General features: G+C 37.6%; 1 protein-coding gene across 3 annotated transcripts in view; it reads left to right on the top strand.

Annotated features, from left to right (window-relative positions):
* Nucleotides 1-7565, top strand: part of LOC124556759 (homeobox protein extradenticle) — a 359145-nt gene extending 351580 nt beyond the window's left edge. The window contains exon 10 of one of the 3 annotated variants that reach the window (XR_006968682.1): nucleotides 1869-2004. Coding sequence is in view for 2 of the 3 variants with exons in the window: in XM_047130759.1 (XP_046986715.1) it covers nucleotides 1869-2048 (180 nt within the window). In the remaining variant the exon portion in view is untranslated. Of the gene's footprint in view, nucleotides 1-1825 lie in introns of all 3 variants that reach the window. The other 2 variants (XM_047130759.1, XM_047130760.1) reach the window with 2 other exon arrangements.
* The last annotated feature ends 14260 nt before the right edge of the window (nucleotides 7566-21825 follow it).

Here is a 21825-nt window from a genome sequence, read left to right as displayed (position 1 = left end):
TTGATTTAGAGTCCAATAAAATATCTGCTGAAAATAACAGGGGTTAGAACTTTTAACACATCAGAGGTAAGCAGCTGACTTATTGTGTTGCAGTAATGCATCCATAACTGTTCTTGCAATATATACTAGTGCTGTAATGGTCAGGCTGGTTCGAACTAGTTTGAATCCTGGTAGTGAAAGAAATTTTCCTCTACTGTTTTGTGGGCAAGAGGAGGAGAAATCATGGTGTCAATTTCCTGATAAGAAGACTATGCATCAAAGTCTTGGATTTGATCCCAAACCTGTCAGTAGTTGTGTTAGTGATTATATGCATGTCAGATGTGGATGCTAAGGTGGATGGTTCTCTTGGTGCTATTTGGAAGGAGTAGGTTATCTGCTGGTACAGTGTGTCACCCCCCCCCCCCCCCTCTCTCTCTCTCTCTCTCTCTCTCTCTCTCTCTCTCCTCTCACTCTCTCTCTCCTCTCTCTCTCTCTCTCTCTCTCTCTCCCCCCCCCCCCTCCCCCCCCTCAACAACAGCATGATCAACACTAGACTGCACATGCAATTGCTGTCATCAGCCACATTAACCTCTTGCACCCAAGACACATCAATAACACTTTGCAAAAAGAAAGGACTGATTTACATTATGTAAAGAAACCTTTTTAATCGGGTAGCTGAACAGTGCTTTGCATTTACTAATATTTTATACAACTTAATTTTATATGATGTTGTTATCAACAGATTGTACTGCACAGAATAGGTACAAATGCTGCTGTTAAGTAGTGCAGGTAGGATAGTGTCCTTGGAGAGCACAGGTACCTTACCCAAAGGAACATTTCAAGGTACAAGAAGGTTTAAGTTAAATTTCGTTCTTTGACAAAATGCATTTACATACAAGTTTTAAGTGTTACGGACATAATTTATTCTTATTAATGCTGAATATCAATCTTTTAATGAAACATTATTCAAAGCTGTATTTTGCATAATAAGTGTACCTTAAAGATGAAGGTAAGGTCTGTGGCACAAACCTATGGCTAAGGGCCTAACTGTAGGAATTGTACAGGCTTTCTTGCTGTGGCACTAATAGGGGGCAGCTGGTGGGCCCATCGCTCCGGCTGCCTTTCACCCGCAGGAGAAATATTTTGTACCCATTTGGTAGCAGATTGAGTGGACATGTTGCCACACTGGAGAGACTGGAATGTGGAAAAGTCCCTGCCCCTATTTGTGATTGAACCTGGGACCTTCAGGGATGAAGACTAGTGCTCTACCTGCTAGATCACTATGGCCCCTAAATATACTTATGACTGTAAAATTATGGTTACTTATTGATCAGTGTGTCAGTTATCAAATGTGTCATTGGATCACTAGAATTCAATAATGTGAGGTATCTTGCCTTACATTATATTGGCTTTTTCAGAAATTAACTTTTTTTTCAGACTTCTTTCTGTTAAGCTTCTGGGAATTTTTCACAGATCACTGTCTTTGCAAGATGTGATTGAAATGCTTTGTGCATAATGAGTTGATTTTTCTGTGTTTATTTACTCTCTCTTTTTTTATTCTATACCTCTTCCTTCATATTAGTGTGTGTTTCTCAAAATCAGATTTTCGGTATTATGAAATTATTTTTTAGTAAAAAGCCTTATAATATTATTGTTTGCAGAAACTTAGTATGGTATAGGAGGCATAAGGAAAAATGTTACAAGAATTCTTTTGGTGACATGGGCAACAAACAAATGTCAACTGGACTGAGTATAGTAAATTCATTGGACAGTAAATGTTTGTGAAAGCAGTCAGTTTTCAGCCAGTGCATCAGCTTCTACCTTTCAGATATGTTTTTTATTGCAGAGGACACGGGTGTGGTAGTAACGCAGTTGTTTTGTCGGTGCAGGGTGGCCACGTCACCCCCAAGTCCGGCTCGCCTGTGCGACCTGGCTCTGTAGGGTGGAGTGGGCCTCCGCCTAGGGAGCAGATTCCAGACTTCCCTCCTGTGCAGCCACTGCATCCTGATGACGATGAAAGCGGTGACAGCAGTGACGGCACTGGTTCTGTGAAGAGGCAGAAACTCTAGGGCTATCATCCCTTCAATGCAACTCAGACAACGAAACTGCATCCCAGCTTCATATATACTTACTTGCCATTTGTTGATTAGTTTGTGGAAGGACCTCAGTATGAATACTGAGTAGTGGACTAGCAGACATTTAGTAGCTGTCAGAAACAAAAATGATTTTTTTTTTTTAAAAAAAAAAAGAGGATGTGAAATTAAGGGCTGGAGCTGCAGTGGATCCTTAAAGGCCTAAGCACAATGAATGTACTTGTGGCTTTAATACATTTAATATTCTTAATTGTATCTTAATATTCTTCAGCCTCAGCTTAGTAGATAGACCATTGATTAAATTTTAAGAGTACATTACTGCACAGCAGTCCAGTGCAAATGGCTCACACTTAATTAATATCAAATGGCATGCCAAACTAAGTGCATTAGAGATCTTAATTTTTATGGTTTAGCAAAGTAATGTAATTTTATATTTACTGTTGCAGAGACAGTTGCTGTATCCATTTCAGGTTATTATACCTTTGTTGGCTGCTGTTGGTAGAAGTAATTAAACTTTTGTTGTTGTTGTTGTTGTTTTTCCTTTTTATCAGACAAGAGATACATTAATAATTGATGTAGGACTCTCTCAGTATTCGACAGTCGGTATTGTATGTACTAATAAATATTTCACTGGTTGTTAGATTAGAAAAGGAGAGCTTCCACTTACTGTAGTGGCATGCAAACAATACTTGGCTCTCAAGGCATGGGACAGAACAATTTTAGCACGAAATGAAAGCTGGTATTGTCATTTTATTTATGTTTTTAAATTTTTTTTTTAAAATGTATGTCTAAGGCCTGAAGGATACAAATTGAAAGATAACCAAATGTGCTAAATGTGCATTAAGTAGAAGTGAAAAAAGGTAAATAAAGATAAGTCATTCATTAAGGAAAGGCTTTACATCTTGATTTTTGAAAGATGTAGGAGCTTTTGCAAATGGCAGTGGCAGCAATCTATGGAATGTGTGTAAGGAGAGTAAGACCTAAACCATCATTCTTTTTATTATATGGAATTTTTCAATATAACTTTAAATTCTTATGTTGCCTTATGTCTAAAATAGTAATGCAGCTTCACTCAAAATCTATGTAAGAAAATTTCTGTATTCATCTATAGTCTATAGCCAGTTCCAGATTGTTCAATTGATGTATGAGATATCTGTGAAAGAACTGTAGTAGCGTATATTTGAAAGAAACAGTGAGAAATTTGAAATGTAAAACATATGGCTCACAGTGAAAAGAATTTTTGTTTGTTTGTGCAATTTCTGTAGATTTAGACGTTAGAATGTCAAAACCAGTGCTGTGGTATGTGTACCACCCACTGATAAATTAAAAGATCTTTCTGTCATGCACATATATCCTCAATATTCAGGCATAAGTCTCTTAGTGTGGCTTGATTGTTATTCATCTATCCAGATAAGCTTATTTTAATTATTTTTGTAGGCAGCACAGGAGTATGGAAGTCTATTAAAATCTGTTATTCCAACCAACAATAAAAAGAGGCCTATATTGTTTTAAGGCATAACTCCTTTTCTGTACAATACCAGTATAGGATAACTTAACAGAAGATTGCTCACCAAAATCATTTGATCACTTGAGATGCCTCCTATATATGTATATGACAAAGATTTTTTTATTTGGTCAGTAATTACATCTATAAAAGAAATATTTGCCAGTACCTGAATCTGTTGGGACATGAAGGATTTAGAGCATTGGGTTGATAATAATGTAATTATTTGCCATTAGTGAGCAACATGTGAACTTGTACTTGCACAAGTTTTATTTAAGTGACCAGTGAGAGGTTCATTTTGTGGAGTTTTTGTACAATGAATAGACTATGGTTATCAAGAGATATACTCTAAAAATGAGGCAGTATGATGTGGAAATTAATAACAACTTCTTGTATACGTATAGTGACAAAGCAGTGTACATATTCTCAACTGTTGCAAAGCATTGTACCAAAATGCACAGAGCTCCAACAGTATACGCCATCCATATACGTATTTTTCAGTGAATTTGTTGGAATCCATATGTAATGTTAACATATCATCGTGAATATTTTTGTAAGTTTTAACTTTTAGGCTTTAACCAGATTGTGGAGAGAAGAAATTTAGGATTCTCATCAGCTTTAAAATGCCATAATAGAATGGTGTAAAGTATTGTGTTTGTAAAATTACAGGGTTATAAGTTAAAGGCTCAAAAACAATTTCCTACTAATTAAATCTCATTCAGAAATTTCTGAAACAACAGAGGGCAGAAAATTATGACATAAGGAAAAATAATGGTAATGCAGCATTACATTCCCCATTTCTGTAGGATGGATTTCAGTCCCCTATGTCAGTAATACAGCAGGTAATCATCATTACTTAAGGTTTATGACTCATATTTACATTATTCACTAAAAGCATGTTGATTTGGAGTGAGTGAAATATGTAAAGCTGTAACCTCACTGTGCAGACTAACCACAAAGGAGCTGAAGTAAGAAATTGTTATGAGAGCGGTAATAAATTGCACTGTAATATCTGGAAAAGCTGATTGTTAAGTTTCTTGTGAAAGAGGTGCATACTGCATTTTGCTCAGTACCATTTAAAGGCAAACTAGAATGAATCATTTCTGGCCCATAACTTTGCATGAAAATTTAAATAATAAAGCGAGAAACAGATGTGTTTATCGCTGCAAGTATACAGAATATTACATTGTGTAAAAAGAATATTTGAAGCACCACAACAAAATGATTAGGAATGTAACATGAAACATCCAGGGATATCCCAGAATCAGATATGTCACTGAATTTTAAGTAGACAATTTTATTGTGTTAACCAATGAAGTTAAAAACTGCACACTGTTACTGTTTGTTTTACTAACAACATAGATGTGTGCTCTAAAATATAATTTTATCTGAAATCTGCTTATTTCATAAATACTTGCATCAAAATTTATAAGAGGTACCATATTCATGCAAAGAGTATATTGAGAAATTAATAAAAGTTCTAATTGGGGTCCATATTGTTATTTGGCGCGCACGCGTGTGTGTGTGTGTGTGTGTGTGTGTGTGTGTGTGTGTGTGTGTGTGTTGGGGGGGGGGGGGGATGCTTTGCCGAGCAGATCCAACAAATGTCATCATTTGGCAACCACTGAAGTCTGGTAGAAGCACCCCTTGATATTCGCATATAACAGCTTGCTAGGTGTTGCACACTCGTTAGCCAATATTTGTGGTTCACTAAGCAACATAATCGGATACATAGTAGGTTTCAGGTCTTTAAGAAATCTTAATGACGTGTATATATATATCGAAAGTTTGAATAGCAGTAACTCAATTTTAAGGTTGACGTTTTTCCTCCTCTTTCTCCCTATTAGCAGTTCAGTATTTCTGTCATGGATTCTCTATAATAAGCCAGATTATTTTGTGAGTACTTTGAAGTGGCTCAGTTGAGTTTCATTACAAAGTTGCACAACATCCATGCAAAATTTTGAATTTTATCACTACTTGTGTTTGTAAAGTTGAAACGTATTTTAGTGTTTGAAGATACGATGAGTTTGTTTTTTGGTACTTTGAGGTTCATTTCTGTCATGAGATGGAAAAAATTAATTAATCAGCATTTTTATGGACTATAATCATTTCTGAAAGTTGAGAGACTGGTGTAAATAGTTGGAAATAAATTTCCTTACTGTTATTCCACTCAAGGAGGCACCAATTTCTATCTTTGCCACAGAAGTTACTTACTATGTCCTCCCAAAGAAGACCTCGGTAAATAATATAATTGAGTTACACTTTTAGTTCCTTGTTTTTATTATTTGTTAGAATGAGGAAGCTCAGTATTGTCATCATAATTTATTTATACAAAAACAGTTTATTTTTATTTTGCTTTACAATGAAAATATATCTTATTCACTATATCATTTTAGCTTTCCCTGTATTTTCATCTGACACTCCTAACATAATTTGTTTGCTTGTGTTATTGAGAAAGTTGGCTGAGAATTCAGCATGGAAAGTTTCATTCCTTCTACTCTGAAAATTCCTGTAGATACACTCATAAAGCTTTCAGAAAGCAGAGAGCAATAAATATGTTGCAAGAAACAGTGCTGCATCTACTTCTTTTTATTTTTTCACAACTGTCTTACTGTTTGGTCACTTGTAATGTGTGTGTTACCATTTTGTCAATAAATAAGCATAAAGAGTCTGCAGCACTGCTTTTATATTTGTCTACATAAATGAGCACATGCTTTATGAAGATTTGGGTTGCATATGTAGCCAGAACTTCCTTTTCTAAAATTAGTTACAAAAAGATTCCATGTTCAATCTTGAGACACCTGCAGGTATAATTGTTTTCAACATTAAAGCTAACCATACCTAGCATTTTTTGTGCTCCCATTTAGTACTGAAACACAGGAACCCCAACCAACGGTGGGCAAAGAACTTTCCTGAGAACATTACAAGATAATATTTCAGGAGACACTTTTTTTAAAATTTCATTTCTTGATCATATTAACAGATCACCCCCATAGTTTCCCTATTAACTGCTTATCAATGGATTATTGTTTCCTGTGAATGTGATAAAATTTCACTGAATTTACTGAACAATATGTCATCCAGTCATGAAATTAATTAAATATTTTTATATAATTTTTGCTATTATTATTATTAGTCTGATTTGCGTATCAATGATTACCTGAAAAAACTAGAGATGTAGTTCTTTTAGTATTTGTTAGGGTCATTTACACCTCATGTTGCGCATTGTGATTGTTAAGTGTAATGTGTTGGAACAACAGTGAATTAGCTAGTAGGTAATATATATAAGGAGGCTGCTGTTACTGCATAGAGTATTGTGTGATAAATTGGCTTTACAAGAAAATGTTTAAGTGAATACTTTCATTGTTTCGGTAATCGGTAATTTTACTGCAGGTTGTGACCATATTTGATTAGTGTGATATCAGTCTGAAGTTTTGACTCACATAGTTGCAAACTCTGTAAAAGTATACTGTCAAATATTTAAAGTAATAATTGGTTTATAAAACAAAATTAAGAGTGAAATAGTATTTTTCAATGCAATGTTTAAAAATTGGTCTCTACAGAAAGACAGTGCTCTGATAACAGTGAATATTGTACACAGCACAGATATTTTCTGTACTCTTCAATGAAAGTATACGATTTTCAATACAAAATAGTGAATATAATATACATGTGTAAGGTTGGGAGATGAAAAGTTGTTATTTTACAATATTATCTGCCAAGAATAAAATGTCACTTTGTTAATGAAGCTCTTTTCTAGCTAATAAAGAAATGAAATTGTCTTTTTTTCCCCTTCATGGAGTCATATTGTTAAAGAATAATTGTGCTCAGCCATTATTTTATAATTTGTGTATGTTTGATAAGTTTGACAATGTTCCAAATCTTGTAGCCTAAATGTAGAAATAAATTGCAGTACATTGCTTTATAACTTCGTAGCTCTATACCATAAATACTTGAATAAACTTGGTTATACACTGTGTTAAAAGTTAGTGTGGTGTAATTGTTTGTTTTGTGTGCCTACCATATGAATTTAACATGCTAAATCAGGCCAATTTTTAGCAAACTTTCAGTAAATTTTTAGTGAACATTTCTGATGATAATTTTTTTTTCCTATTACATTTTAACTTCCAGAAAACTGCAAGATCATTAGTAGAGCCTGAATACTAGCTGTTTGACAAGGATGTGAAATATCATTGCATTTGCCTGGTAATGCTTACAGAACTGTGGAAGACTGAATGTAAAATGGCTGGACTAAAATTTGAAGCAAATTCCTTGAATATCTAAATCTGTACTCTGCAAGCATCTATGTGGTGTGTGGTAGTAGATCATTAGTGCTTCTGTATGTGTATGAGGCTACATAATTTTATCACTCTGATCAGTATGCAATATATATGCAGAATGTGACAACATGTCGCTTAACACCTCTTGTCAAATGGATGGCCAGCATTTTTGGATAGGAGATCAGAATTCACTGCTGAGTGTGGTCCTTTTCTTCTAACAGTGAGTCATATGCATTTAGATTATTTATCCCAAATGAAGCCATTAAGAGAATTTTATAATTTTGTTGGATATACACTATGTGATTAAAAGTATCCGGACACCCTCAAAAATGTTTTTCATGTTAGGTGCATTGTGCTGCCAGGCACTCCATACCAGTGACCTTAGTAGTCATTAGACATCATGAGAGAGCAGATGGGGATGCTCTGCGGAACTCACAGACTTCGAACATGGTCAGGTGATTGGGTGTCACTTGTGTCATACGTCTGTACATGAGATTTCCACACTCCTAAACATCCCTAGGTCCACTGTTTCCAATGTGATAGTGAAGAGGAAACATGAAGGGACATGTACAGCACAAAAGCGTACAGGCTGACCTCATCTGTTGACTGACAGAGACTGCCAATAATTGAAGAGGGTCGTAATGTGCAATAAGCAGACATCTCTCCAGACCATCACACAGGAATTCCAAACTGCATCAGGATCCACTGCAAGTACTATGACAGTTAGGTGGGAGGTGAGAAAACTTGGATTTCATGGTCAAGCAACTGCTTGATAGCCACACATCATGCCGGTAAATGACAAACGATGCCTCGCTTGGCGTAAGAAGTGTAAACATTGGATGATTGAACAGTGGAAAAACGTTGTGTGGAGTGACAAATCACGGTACACAATGTGGTGATCTGATGGCAGGGTTTGGGTATGGCGAACTCACGGTGAACATCATCTGCCAGCGTGTGTAGTGCCAACAGTAAAATTCAGAGGTGGTGGTGTTATGATGCGGCTGTGTTTTTCATGGAGGGGGTTTGCACGGTTAATCCCAGATTTCGAATGTAGTGTGTAAAGTTTCAACAGTGTGGAACTACTGGAAGTGATGGTAGGTCCTGCTCCCTGCTCCCTGCACCCTGCAGTATTAAATTTCTCTCTATCGTTGTTCCTTTATAACAATCAATGCCATGACTTTTTCGATCTCTGCAAAAGTTACACGGACAAATGTATTCCCATCACGGAAAATTAAGTACAATGGTCTTTTACAAAGGAATGTCCAATTCTTTCAGCCACACGAGTGCCTCAAGGGGATTCTTGATTTAGCTCTTCCATCAAACTAGTGAATTCTTGCTGAAGGTAGCACTTCATGATGTGTGCTAAAGGTTTGTATCTACACACCAGAGTCACAAGCAGGAGACCTGCTGTATCTACACTCTTTGTTGACCACCACTACATACACAAAATTATATCGGCTGGTAACTGCACACTGAATAATGACAAGATTTGAGAAACTGCCCAAGTACAGAGTCCTATCACTGACAACTGACTGCACGTCAGCATGGAGTTGGTCTGATTTGAGAACATTTGCATATGGCGGAGAAGACGGAAGTGAATGAGGGCCTGCATTACTTTCTTCTGTTACCTGATGATGCGAAGAGAGCTGTGCTTCAGTATTCTGGCTCATAATGTGCCTCTCTGATGTGAGGAGGCTGAAAGTTGCTCAGTAAATGCAAGCATTGAAGTGAAGAGCAATTGGGTGAGAGGAAGAGAACTTACTGATCTTTCTAAGACCAATTTTTAATGTCAGAGAAAGGGGGCTTATCAGACTAATCACATCAGTCAGTGGTAACTATAGACTTCACACTGGATTGGCAGGTGACTGTGCTGCTGGCACCTAATAAGTTAATTGCTTCCATAAAACCAACGTTACATATGGATGCAATTCTTTTATTTCTGCCTAGTTTACAAGAAACATTTGGAACAACATAGGTCGAGTACTCCCTCTCACTTTGATACCATAGTTTATTTAGGAATTAAGAAGACTATTTAACAATTGTACATATTGCGGTGGACAACTAAAAAGGCTTAAGAATAAATTTGTACTCTGGGAAACTGATTCAGGTGATATAAAAAGCATTGACTAGCCACAAGGATGAGGAAATTATTTTCTCTTTAAGTCTTACGCAGCCAGAAATATGAGGAAGAGGGAACTGATAATCAGCAGTTATATTACTTAATGAAGATGCCTTTGGTAGGTCTTTGGACATGGTAAGCAAAGCTTGGTGTGCACACTCTGGAGCAGTGCCAACTGGAACACAGGAGCGGTGATTTGGAAACCATTCTGACTGACTGTCTGCGATTGCACCTAGATACTCTTAAAATTTTGGAACACCGTGGCTGGTGTCCAGTACTATGCTAATATGAAATTGTGTCCACAATATGTACATAACCCAAGACTGAGCTGACATGAGCTGAAACAAAGTGTACAAAATGAGCTAAATGAGAGGAAATCCAATCAAATTCATTCTTTTCTAACCTTGGTCGTAAAGGAATGATATAAGCAGTCCTTCCCTCCATCATGTCTCAATGCTGACAACTACTTGTAGAGTGAGGAAGTTATTCAGCTCGTAAATATATTAATCTACAGCAGTTGTTCATAGAATACTCACATTTGCTCCTCATGAAGCTCCAGCTAGTCTCCCCTTCAACTTTAGCAGCCAGTATCTGATGATGACTGGTTAACAATCTGTCTGAGGCTTAACTAAGGCATTTGAGGGTGAGACTGTACAAAAATGTGTTACTCCTGAATCTGGCTGTAGCATAGTAAGTTGCCTTGCTATTACTGAAGTAGAACATGGTTATGTTTGTCTTTAATTAACTAGTTTGTGGGTGCTACTTTATGAAGTAATCATACAAATATTATGAAAATATTTGGGCTGTGCACCCTCCGCCCATTTGAACTCTCTTCTTTATGTGGTGACACAGATGTTGTCAGCATAGATGAATTTGCAAGCTACAGTTTCTGTAAGATGCTGATTGTGCAACTTGAAGATAACTGGATTTGGAACTGAGCATTTTGACAAGGCATGGGGATTCTCCACCTTCTATGACAAGTGTCTCATTTATTCAGTGGTTTACTACATGGAACAAAACTGAAAAAAGTGCATTTAATATTCAGAGAATGACTGAATGAGCTAGCAGATGAAGTACATAGTCTCTTGTGTATGCTTTTACTCTTGTATTGGTCATGTTGTCAGAGACAATAAATGAGTCTTCATGTCATGAAGGTTTGTGAAGCATGTGAAATCCGTCATCAGATCTGTAACACATTTAATTCCACCAGGTCAAGAATGCTATTTGACATTATGAATGGTGTTGAAACAAAAACATATATCCATGTCAATAAGGTGGTGGTGATGACGACCAAAGATCCATTCTTTCAGTGCAGGTGCAGATATTTAGTGAATGGCTGAATGAGCTAGCAGATAGTGTGTAGTCTCTTGTATATGCTTTTACTCCTGTATTGGTCATGTTGTCAGAGATCTCTTGTGGGAATCTGGAAAGGCGAGTAAGGGGCTCATGGGTAGGTGATGTTGTGGTTGTAGTGTGTAACAGGTTGGTAATTTGGGTTGGATGGAAGCCCACTCACATGGCCGAGGTGGTTAAGGCAACCACTCATGTTAAGCAGAGATCCAGTTTTGATTCCCAGTCAAAATTATCATCTGATACGACCTATTCATTTCAGTGAGCAAATGCGTCTAAAGACACTGAAAAGTTAAATAAAAATATACTGACTTGGCCCATGAATGAAGTATGAGTCACATTACAGCATTTTCCATGGTGAAATAATAATAATAATAATAATAATAATAATAATAATAATAATAATAATAATAATAATAATCAACAACAACAACAGCTGCATGTCTACTCTCCAATTCTGTTAACTGCATGGTTCATCGAACCACTATCTAACTACACACATCAAAAAAATTTTTGCATCGCCTCAGTTCTGAGAGTTCCGGAACCTGTACAGAAAATTGGAATAGAGATCAACATAAACATCATTTCTGCCCTTTTTATTGCTCACACATTAGTACCTCTAGTACCCAGTAGCACGTCCTCTTGCACTGATGCATGCCTGTTTTCGTTGTGGCATACTATCCACAAGTTCATCAAGGTACTGTCAGTCCAGATTGTCCCTCTCCTCAACAGCGATTTAGCATGGATCCCTCAGAGTTGTTGGTGGGTCATGTTGTCCATAAACAGCCCTTTTTAATCTATCCCAGGCATGTTCAATAGGGTCCATGTCTGGAGAACATGGTGGCCACTCTAGTCAAGCGACGTCATTATCCTGAAGGAAGTCATTCACAATTTGCACATGATAGGGGTGAGAATTGCCATCCATGAAGACGAATGGCTCGCTGATATCCTGTCGATACGGTTGCACTATTGGTCAGAGGATGGCATTCACGTATCATACAGCCATTACGGCGCCTTCCATGACTACCATTGGTGTACATCGGCCCCACATAATGCCACCCCACAGCAGCAGGGAACCTCCACCTTGCTGCACTCCCTGGACAGTGTGTCTAAGGTGTTCAGCCTGACTTGGTTGCCTTCAAACACGTCTCTGACAATTGTTTGGTTGAAGGCATATGCGACACTCGTCAGCAAAGAGAACGTGATGCCAATCCTGAGCAGTCCATTCGGCATGTTGCTGGGCCTATCTATACTGATCTGCATGGTGTTGTGGTTGCAAAGATGGACCTGGCCATGGATGTCAGGAGTGAAGTTGCAGATAATTCAGCCTATTGCGCACAGTTTGAGTTGTAACATGACGTCCTGTGGCTGCACAAAAAGCATTATTCAACATGGTGTCATTCTGTCAGGGTTCCTCTGAGCCATAATCCATACGTAGTGGTCAGCCACTGCAGTAGTAGCCCTTGGGCGGCCTGAGCGAGGCATTTCATTGACAGTTCCTGTCTCTCTGTATCTCTACATTTCTAAACATCACTTTGAAACTTCCTGACAGATTAAAACTGTGTGCCGGACTGAGACTCGAACTCGGGACCTTTGCCTTTCGCGGGCAAGTGCTCTACCATCTGAGCTACCAAAGCACGACTCACGCCCCGTCCTCACAGCTTTACTTCTGCCAGTACCTCGTCTCCTACCGTCCAAACTTTACAGAAGTTCGCCTGCGAACCTTGCAGAACTAGCACTCCTGAAAGAAAGGATATTGCAGAGACATGGCTTAGCCACAGCCTGGGCGATGTTCCCAGAATGAGATTTTCACTCTGCAGCGGAGTGTGTGCTGATATGAGACTTCCTGACAGATTGGCACCAACAAATTATTTTTGCATTCAGAGGAGAAATGTCAGTACAACCAGAAACACCTTTGTCGCTCCATCTCTGCTATCATATCTGTGACACTCTCTCCTACTTTGCAATAATATAAAATGAGCTGTCCTTCTTTGAACTTTTTTGTGTTCTCTATCTATCCAATGTGGTATGGATCTCGTGCTGTGCAACAGTATTTCAGAAGAGGACAGACAAGCATAGTGTAGACAGTCTCTTTAGTAGGTCTGTTGCATCTTCTAAGTATTCTGCAAATAAAGTGCAGTCTTCCATTCACCTTCCCGATGCCTTCTGTATGGTTGTTCCAACTGAAATTGTTTGCAGTTGTTGTACCTAGGTATTTAGATGAATGACAGCCTTTAGATCTGTGTGATTTATTGTGTGATCATAATTTAACAGATTCCTTCTAGTACTCCTGTGGATGACTTTACACTTTTCATTGTTTAGAGTCAGTTGTCACTTTCTGCAGCATACAGATATCTTAACAAAACCATTTCACAATGGTTTTGATCTTTTGATGACTTTTCTAGTTGGTAAATGACAGCATCATCTTCAAACAATCTAAGAGGGCCGCTCATATTGTCTCCTGAATAATTTGTATTGATTAGGAACAGTAAAGGGTTTATAACACTTCCTTGAGGAATACCAGCTATCACTTCTGTTTTATTCAATGACTCTGTCTTTTACTATCAGCTGTGACATTCCCAACAGGAAATCACAATATAGTCACAAAACTGAGATGATACTCCATAGGCATGCAAGTTGACTAGAAGTCGCTTGTGAGGAAGGGTGTCAAAAGCCTCCTGGAAATCAACAGATGTGGAATATATTTGAGATCCCTTGTTGATAGCACTCATTACTCCATGTAAATAAAGAGTTACTTGTGTTTCACAAGAATGATATTTTCTGAATCAGTGCTAACTGTGTCAATAAATTATTTCCTTTGAGATAATTCATAATGTTCAGACACAGTATATGTTCCAAAATCATACTGCAAATTGATTTTAGTGATATGGGTCTATAATTCAGCAGATTACCCTCATGTCCTTTCTTAAATGTTCGTGTAACTTGCACAACTTCCCAGCCTTTAGATATTTACAAGACCTGCTTGTATTAATTGATTTGAGTTGCTTCACTACACTGAGGATATCTGTTTCTTAGCTGGGAGCTGTTCTTGATTCAAATTGTGGAATTATTACTTTGTCTTCTTTGATTAAGGACTTTCAGAAAACTGTATTTAGTAATTCCGATATACTGACACTGTCATTGCTATCATTATCAATGTAATTGCTCAGTGAAGGTATTGATTGTGTCTTGTTGCTTGTGTACTTTACATATGACCAGACTCTCCTTGGATTTTCTGTCATATTTAGCGATAGTTTCATTGTGGAAACTATTAAAAACATCTTGTATTGAAGTCCGCATTAGGTTTCAGACTTCAGTAAAACATCACCAACCATGGAGATTCTGGATTATTGTAAAATTGGCATGCTTTTTTCATTGCTTCTGCAACAGTGCTTTGATCTGTTTTGTGTATCGTGGGGGATCAGTTCCATCTCTTCCTAATTTATTTGGTATGAATCAAATGCCATCAATATTACTTCTTTGAATTTTAGCCACTTCTGGTTTATGCTTACATAATCAATTTGGAAGGAACAAAACAAACATGATACTGCACTCACCAGTTACCTTAACAAAAATGCTGTTGCTCTTAAAACTTCTGGCACATAATTGTCCAAATAACATTAACTAGAAAGGCTTGCTTGAGGCTATGAGCCACAGAAAATGATGGATACTTGAAGGTTGGATGATTAAATACAAATTTCTGTGCTATATTGTGCATTTCTAAGCTATCTGAGACACTGTAGGAGACTAGCAAAAAGTGAGACTGCATGTAGCTTTCTTTGACTGTGATTGTACGGCAAGGCACAGGGTGGCCAAAATAGAAGCATTTCTTGAAGCATTCTAAATTATGACACTTCTATCAAGCCCAGATCAGCATAATATTGTTTTGTATGCAGTTCAGAAGTGAAAGAGATCATCTGTGAGCGTCACTTTTAGTCCCTCAAAAAGCTGTATTTCCTATGATGCATTTATGACTAACTTTTGCTAACAGGTATGTTCTCAATAATTAAATAAAACACCATTAAGGTATTTATCATCGTATAAAACTTGGAGGAAGGTGCTTGAGGCAAATGCTGGGATTGTATCTTTGAAAAGGATACAGCTGACTTCCATCTAAAATATGAGCTTGTGCCCCATCTCTAATGACTTTGTCCTTGACAGGTCATTAAGCCTTACCCTGACTCTGCATTCCTGTTTTTAAAGGAAGGTATTTTGAGGAACTGTGGTGGCAAACTTTCAGTAAATTAGAAATTCCCATTACCTTATCAAAGCTTTCAATGCCCTAGTGGCCACCCCTCCCCATAAAGTACACGCAAGCAGAAACAGTATTGGTGGAGGTGTACCATAATTAAAATGTCATGTACATGAGTATGGAAAAGAATGATGTTGAAAAGTGAAAAAATGTGCTAAGAACTATTGAGATAATAAATGTGATGTAGTTTATGAATGCAAGACCTCTTTGCTTCAGCCAAATTTAGGTTTTCCGTGATTTCCCTAAACTGCTCCAGGCAAATGTCAGGATGGTTCCTTTGAAAGGCCATGGCCAGTTTCCTTCCCCAGCCTTGACCCAACCCAAGCTTGTGGATGAGAGTCCTTAATTGCATCTTAGAGAATATTAAGGGAACCAACCTGGGTAGATCACTGAATCCAAACCAAGTGAGGTGGTGCAGTGGTTAACACACTGGACTCGCATTTGGGAGGACAATGGTTCAAACCTGAATCCAGAATTCCTGATGTAGGTTTTCCATGATTTCCTTAAATTGCTTCAGGCAAATGCCGGGATGATTCCTTTGAAAGAGCACAGCTGAGTTCCTTCCCCATCCTTACCTAACCTGATGGGACCAATGACATTGCTGTTTGGTTCCCTCACCCAAATCAACCAACCAACCAACCAACCTGAATCCAACCCAAAAGTTTCACACTGGGAAGCTACACAGAGAGCCAGTATGAGTGAACTATTTACCAAGCTGCATTGCAGACAGTGTGGCGAGTCAAAGGGTTGAAGACTAAAACCTGATGGCTAAGTAGAAGACTTTTAGAAAAGGTACAAGAAGCTGACAAATGAAAGTAATTCCCACTACAAGACGATGATGAGAGATTTTAAATCAAAAGCAGGGCAAAAATAAATGAATGATTCTTCAATGGAATTTGCCAGGAAGAACAACATGTTTGTCTGTATTACATTATTCCAGAAGAAAATGACTACCAGTAGTGAGAATGATTTACCAAGAACGAAATAGAACTGAAAATGAAACTGACTATACTTTTTATCAAATAATGTATTTGCTTATCTCATACTCATTACATAGATTACAAAGTCTCAAATTTGATTGTATGCCATAAGTTACAATTTGATCTGTTCAGTACCTTTTATAATAAAAGATAGTTTTTTTTTAGTTAAACCAAAAATACATTGAACAGATTCATCAGGCAAGAAGTGAGAAATGTAGATTTTTGACAACTTATTTAAGAATAATGAGCTGTACTATATTAATTTCAAAAGAAGTCTAAGTTCAGTAATACAGAAATACTCAATTCATGTAATATTAGTTGGATTGATTTTAACCTACTGAGTATAGAGCGGGACATGTGTGAATTCGTTGCAAGTTGGTATTGACAGGCAGTCTGTTGAAGTAGCTTTAGAGACAGTTTTCCAAAAACTGTCTTGAGCAGCTAATTCAACAGCTCACATGCAATGGAAATATTTTAGACCTTGTAGCTTCAAACAAGTCTGATCTAATCAATGGTGGAGGTATAGAGACAGGGATTAGTGTGTTCATGATGTCATCATAGTGGCAATGGTTATTGAAGTTAATAAATCCATCAAGAAGGCTAGGACAGTAGAAGGCTAGTAGAGTTGTTAACATACCACTTACAGACTGAATAGACATTACTTAGTTCCAGTATGATGGACGTACAGGAATTATGGGCAAAGTTTAAATGGATTGTACACTGCCATGGAGAAATATGTGGATTAAAGATGGAAAAGACCCACCATCGTTTAATAACAAAATTCTGAAAATTCTGACAAAGCAGACTTCTGCACTCTCAGTTCAAAAAAGAATGCACAAATAATGAAAGGCAAAAGCTAACAGAAATTCATGCATCTGTAAAAAAAGAGATGGTCAATGCACACAGCAACGACCACCGTAATACCTTAGCAAAAGATCGTACCGAGAACCTGAGAAGATTCTGGTTGTACATAAAATTGCTAAGTGGCTCTAGGATTCTACCCAGTCACCCGTTGGCCAGTCAGGTGCGGCAATAGAAGACAACAAAGAGAAAGCCAAAGTTATAAATCTCGCATTTAAGAAGCTATTCACACAGGAGGATGGTAAAAATATACATCGTTTGACCATTATACAGAGTCGTGTGTGAAGGACATAGTAATAGGCATCTGTGGTGTAGAGAAGCAACTGAAAGAGTTGAAAACTAAAAACCCACCTGGTCCAGATGGAATCACAGTTCAGTTCTACAGGAGCTCTCTATGACAGGGTTGGCCAAGAATTTGACTTGCAAGCTGTGCTGTGGCACAGGTGCCATAGTGCTGAGCTAGGCTGCTCACTTAACCCATTTAATTGTGACTTATTTGGTTTCATAAGGGAAAAAAAGATCTTTCACGGACATATGTTGTTTGAAATATTGTAGCACATCCACAACACCATCATGGAGATGTGGAGATTCTGACTAAGGTAAACAATGTAGATGTCCTGGAGAGTTTTGATGTAAAAGGAATTTTTGTCTTTAAAATGGGAATTGTACTGCAGATCACTCATTTACATCTACACATGCATGGGGCCACTTTCAACTGAGATGGCAAATGGTCTCAAAAACAGATGTAAGATTGGCTGTGTCCTCAAAATGTTTATAAAACTAGTCTTGTAACACTTTCATGACCACAATGAATTCTTCAAACCTTGCATTTTCATTAATGTGCGTGACCTTTGGGAACTGGACTGTGTTTGTCAGAGTTTCTCTTTTCTACAATGTGATTTTCTTTTTAAATGCACCTCCATCAAATCAGATATAAGTTGTTCCTCACCTTCCAGTGTCTTAATGTGGGCAGTGTGCACTTGAGTCTACTTAAAATGTGAGGTCTGCAATCCTTTCCAGATATTATATAAGAGACAATCAAAAAGTTTCCATTTGAGGGCACTGCTGCATATATGCAGTGTAGCACAACTCTGATGTGGATATACAAGCATTCACATAGAGGCTGGGGATTAGAATGTCATTTGTGTCTTTCTGATGTGCATGTGGTAAATGCAGAGACGTGAACTATGGCAATATTATTATAAAATTTGACCAAACAGGACCAGAATGCCTTTTTTTTTAAAAAAAAAAAAAAAAAAAAAAAAAAAAAAAAAAAAAAAAAAAAAAAGGCTGCTGAAGGACAAACTCCGGTAGACATCAGTTGGGGAACAAAGAATGTTTGGTGGGCAGTGTATCTGTCTAAAACCTTCATTGCGGAACAGCATGACAAGTGGTGCTGCTGTGTACATATGTCCCCGTATCGCTTATGTTGTAATGCAGAAGTTACGCCAACCCAAGTATGAGACCCTCAAGAACCCACACTATAGTCCTAATATCTCCCAGTGTGATTATTATAAAAAAAGCCCTGATGGGAAGACAATTCCTGTTGAATGAGGATGTGCAGCCAGCAGTTACAGACTTCTTAATGCAACAGGACATGGTGTTTTCCCAGAGGGGTATCTTCAGCCTGGTGCATCAGTAGGATGTCTGCCTCAGTCCACATGGTAATTTTGCCTGATTGGCACACCAATTCTGGAGTGTACAGCCTTTGAACAGAAACTTTTTGATCATCCCTTATAATTTTCATTCCTCCACTCCTTTTTCCTTCATAAATTCAACAAGAGCAGGTTTTAAATAGGAGAACTATCCATGCATGTTCCCTACACCGTACTTTGCAGTAATATGTTAAGTCTCCATACTCTTTATTCAATTCCATCAAGAACTGCAGCAACTGGCAGTGGAATAATGTATGCAACTGCAGAAATGTTACATTTATACCACCAATTTCTTCACATGCTCCATGCCTGCAAATTTAGTGCAAAGTGCTTCTGGATGTACAGAAGAATGAATCCTGACTGTTGATCATCAAAATTTTTTTGCACTTTCATTGTCATCTAAATCTTTAAAATCCTTCTGGATGTTATTTTAATGTCATCTCATTGCAAATTTGCAATACCCATCAATTATGTGAGTGTGTAACAGATACTGAGAATTCTCATCCCTCTCTTCTTCCATTCTCATTCATTTTTAATGGCTTGTGATGATAGATTGCTTGACTGCCTCTTTTTGTGCAAAGAGCCACTGGACCTGTGAACATACTTCATGCCATGAACAAATAGCAAAGGGTAAACAGCACTGACACCTCTTTTCTGCTGAACTGAAGAGAGTTGTGCCGTCCAAAAAATGCCACACTGCCATGTTAAACAAAATGTCTCATTGTATTGGGTGCTTCCCAGAAGCACTGAACAAAGCTGAGAGATGCCTTATGGTGTGCCCCTTCATGAATGACCAAGAAGGGAAGAGTTTATTTACCAGAAATTGAACGCTGACTTAATAGAAGAAAGTACTAGTTCCTGGAGAGCACTGATAGTTATCACAACCAAAAAGATTGCACAAGGAAATATACCAGGTGGCCCTTGCAAGCTGTCCTCTGTAGATTTATGTTTACCTCATACATTAGTGCAGAGAAGGGTTGCCTCTTCACTGCTGTCCAAAGTGGAAGTAAAAGTACAAGCAAACCTCCACCAAACTGTGCCACCATCTGCCAGAGTCTTCCTCCTGCTTCTGCTCTGATAAGGTCACGTGGCCATCTGTTTGTAGTACAAGTTAACTGCAATGTACTCCAGTGAAGACTACACCAATATTATAGTGATCTATGGGGAGATATGCTACAATGCAGCTGAGGCCCAAAGGCTATATTCACAACATTTTCCAACTTGACATCTATCTTCTGCACATGTTTTTAGACTTACAGAGACGAGTTTAAGCACTGAGGGAGCTTTCCAAGTACAATGTGTCATGGAAAGACCAATTCGTGACGCATCCAATGCTGCCCAGATCGTTACTGAATATTTTGAAGCACATCCCATATATGGTAAGCATTGCTTAAATGAAAATAATGCATATGTATAATATAGTATAAACAAAAGTATTATTGTGCTATTGCATTTAGGTTGCAGTATAATTTGTACCTATAATAATAATAATAATAATAATAATAATAATAATACTGCATAATACTGTTATGGTCATTATTATTAATATTATGAAAGTCATTAGATCTCACCCAATAATACCAATTTATCATCAAATTAGGACAAAGAAGAGCTGCAGCAGGCCTTAGGATATCGTCTTTGGTATAAGGGATTCAGGAGGAACACAAACTGCACTCCTTTAAACTGCATGTACACCAACAGCTATATGGAAACGATTTCCAAAATCGGGTATTGTTCTGCAGGTGCCTCATAAATAAAGTAGCCATAAATCTGGAATGCATCAGGCAGATTTTATAGGGAGGTGAATGCTATTTCACCAATGATGCCTCTGTCAATAGACACAATCTACATAAATGGGCTCCTGCAAATCCTCTCCGGTTACAACACCACAGGCGAGCTTACTGGGGTGTTAATGGATGGTGCGCCATTCTGGGAGTCTACATCATTGGATCAGTTTATTTGAATCCCACACTAACTGGTCTACTGTATTTGCAATTCCTACAGAGTGAGCTGAATCTTGGGCATCTCCTAGAAGACATCCCACTTTGGTCAGTTGTGAGGCACTGCCTTCAGCTCAATGGTGCACCACCCCATTACTGTAGAGGGATTAGAGAATATCTATAGTGAATATGTGTGGTTTCTTGCCCTTTTTTTTATAAGAAAACTTGTTCAATCCCTCACTTGCTTTTTTATAATAATCTTCCCCAGAACTTACAATTATCATTACTACACCCTCTTTTTCAGTTATGGTTCACTATTTTTCTTATAAAAATTCAGTTTTTTTTGAAAAGCTGAATGTAAGGAAAAAAAACTTGATTTTTTGTGAAAAAAGTGAACATAACAAAAAATTGAATTAAAAAAATGGAAACAATCCCCCTTTATAGATGACTTTAATAAGTGACTTAGTATGTGACTTAATCTGTGACTTGGTCTGTTTTATTTATCATATGGAAACAACAGCAAAGATTGACAAGTACATAAAGTTTAATTTTACATGTATATTTAGTTAAGTATTTACATATACTTTAGTTTTACTTTTTGGCACAAACTGTATACGCATTTTTAAATTGTGAAAATTACTAACTTAATATTACTGCCTACTTTGACTGATATAATTGCAAGTTAAAAAAGGCAGCTACATTTAATCATAGTTCAATATCTAATGACTGAAGCCAACTACTAGCAGAGGGAGTGGCATTAATAAAGTCACTATATGGCCCAGGATACTTCCTCTGAGGACAGTCTCTAACAA

The sequence above is a fragment of the Schistocerca americana genome, chromosome X (assembly GCF_021461395.2).
Source record: "Schistocerca americana isolate TAMUIC-IGC-003095 chromosome X, iqSchAmer2.1, whole genome shotgun sequence".
Taxonomy (NCBI): Eukaryota; Metazoa; Arthropoda; class Insecta; order Orthoptera; family Acrididae; genus Schistocerca; species Schistocerca americana.
This window is presented reverse-complemented; position numbering and strand designations above follow the sequence as displayed.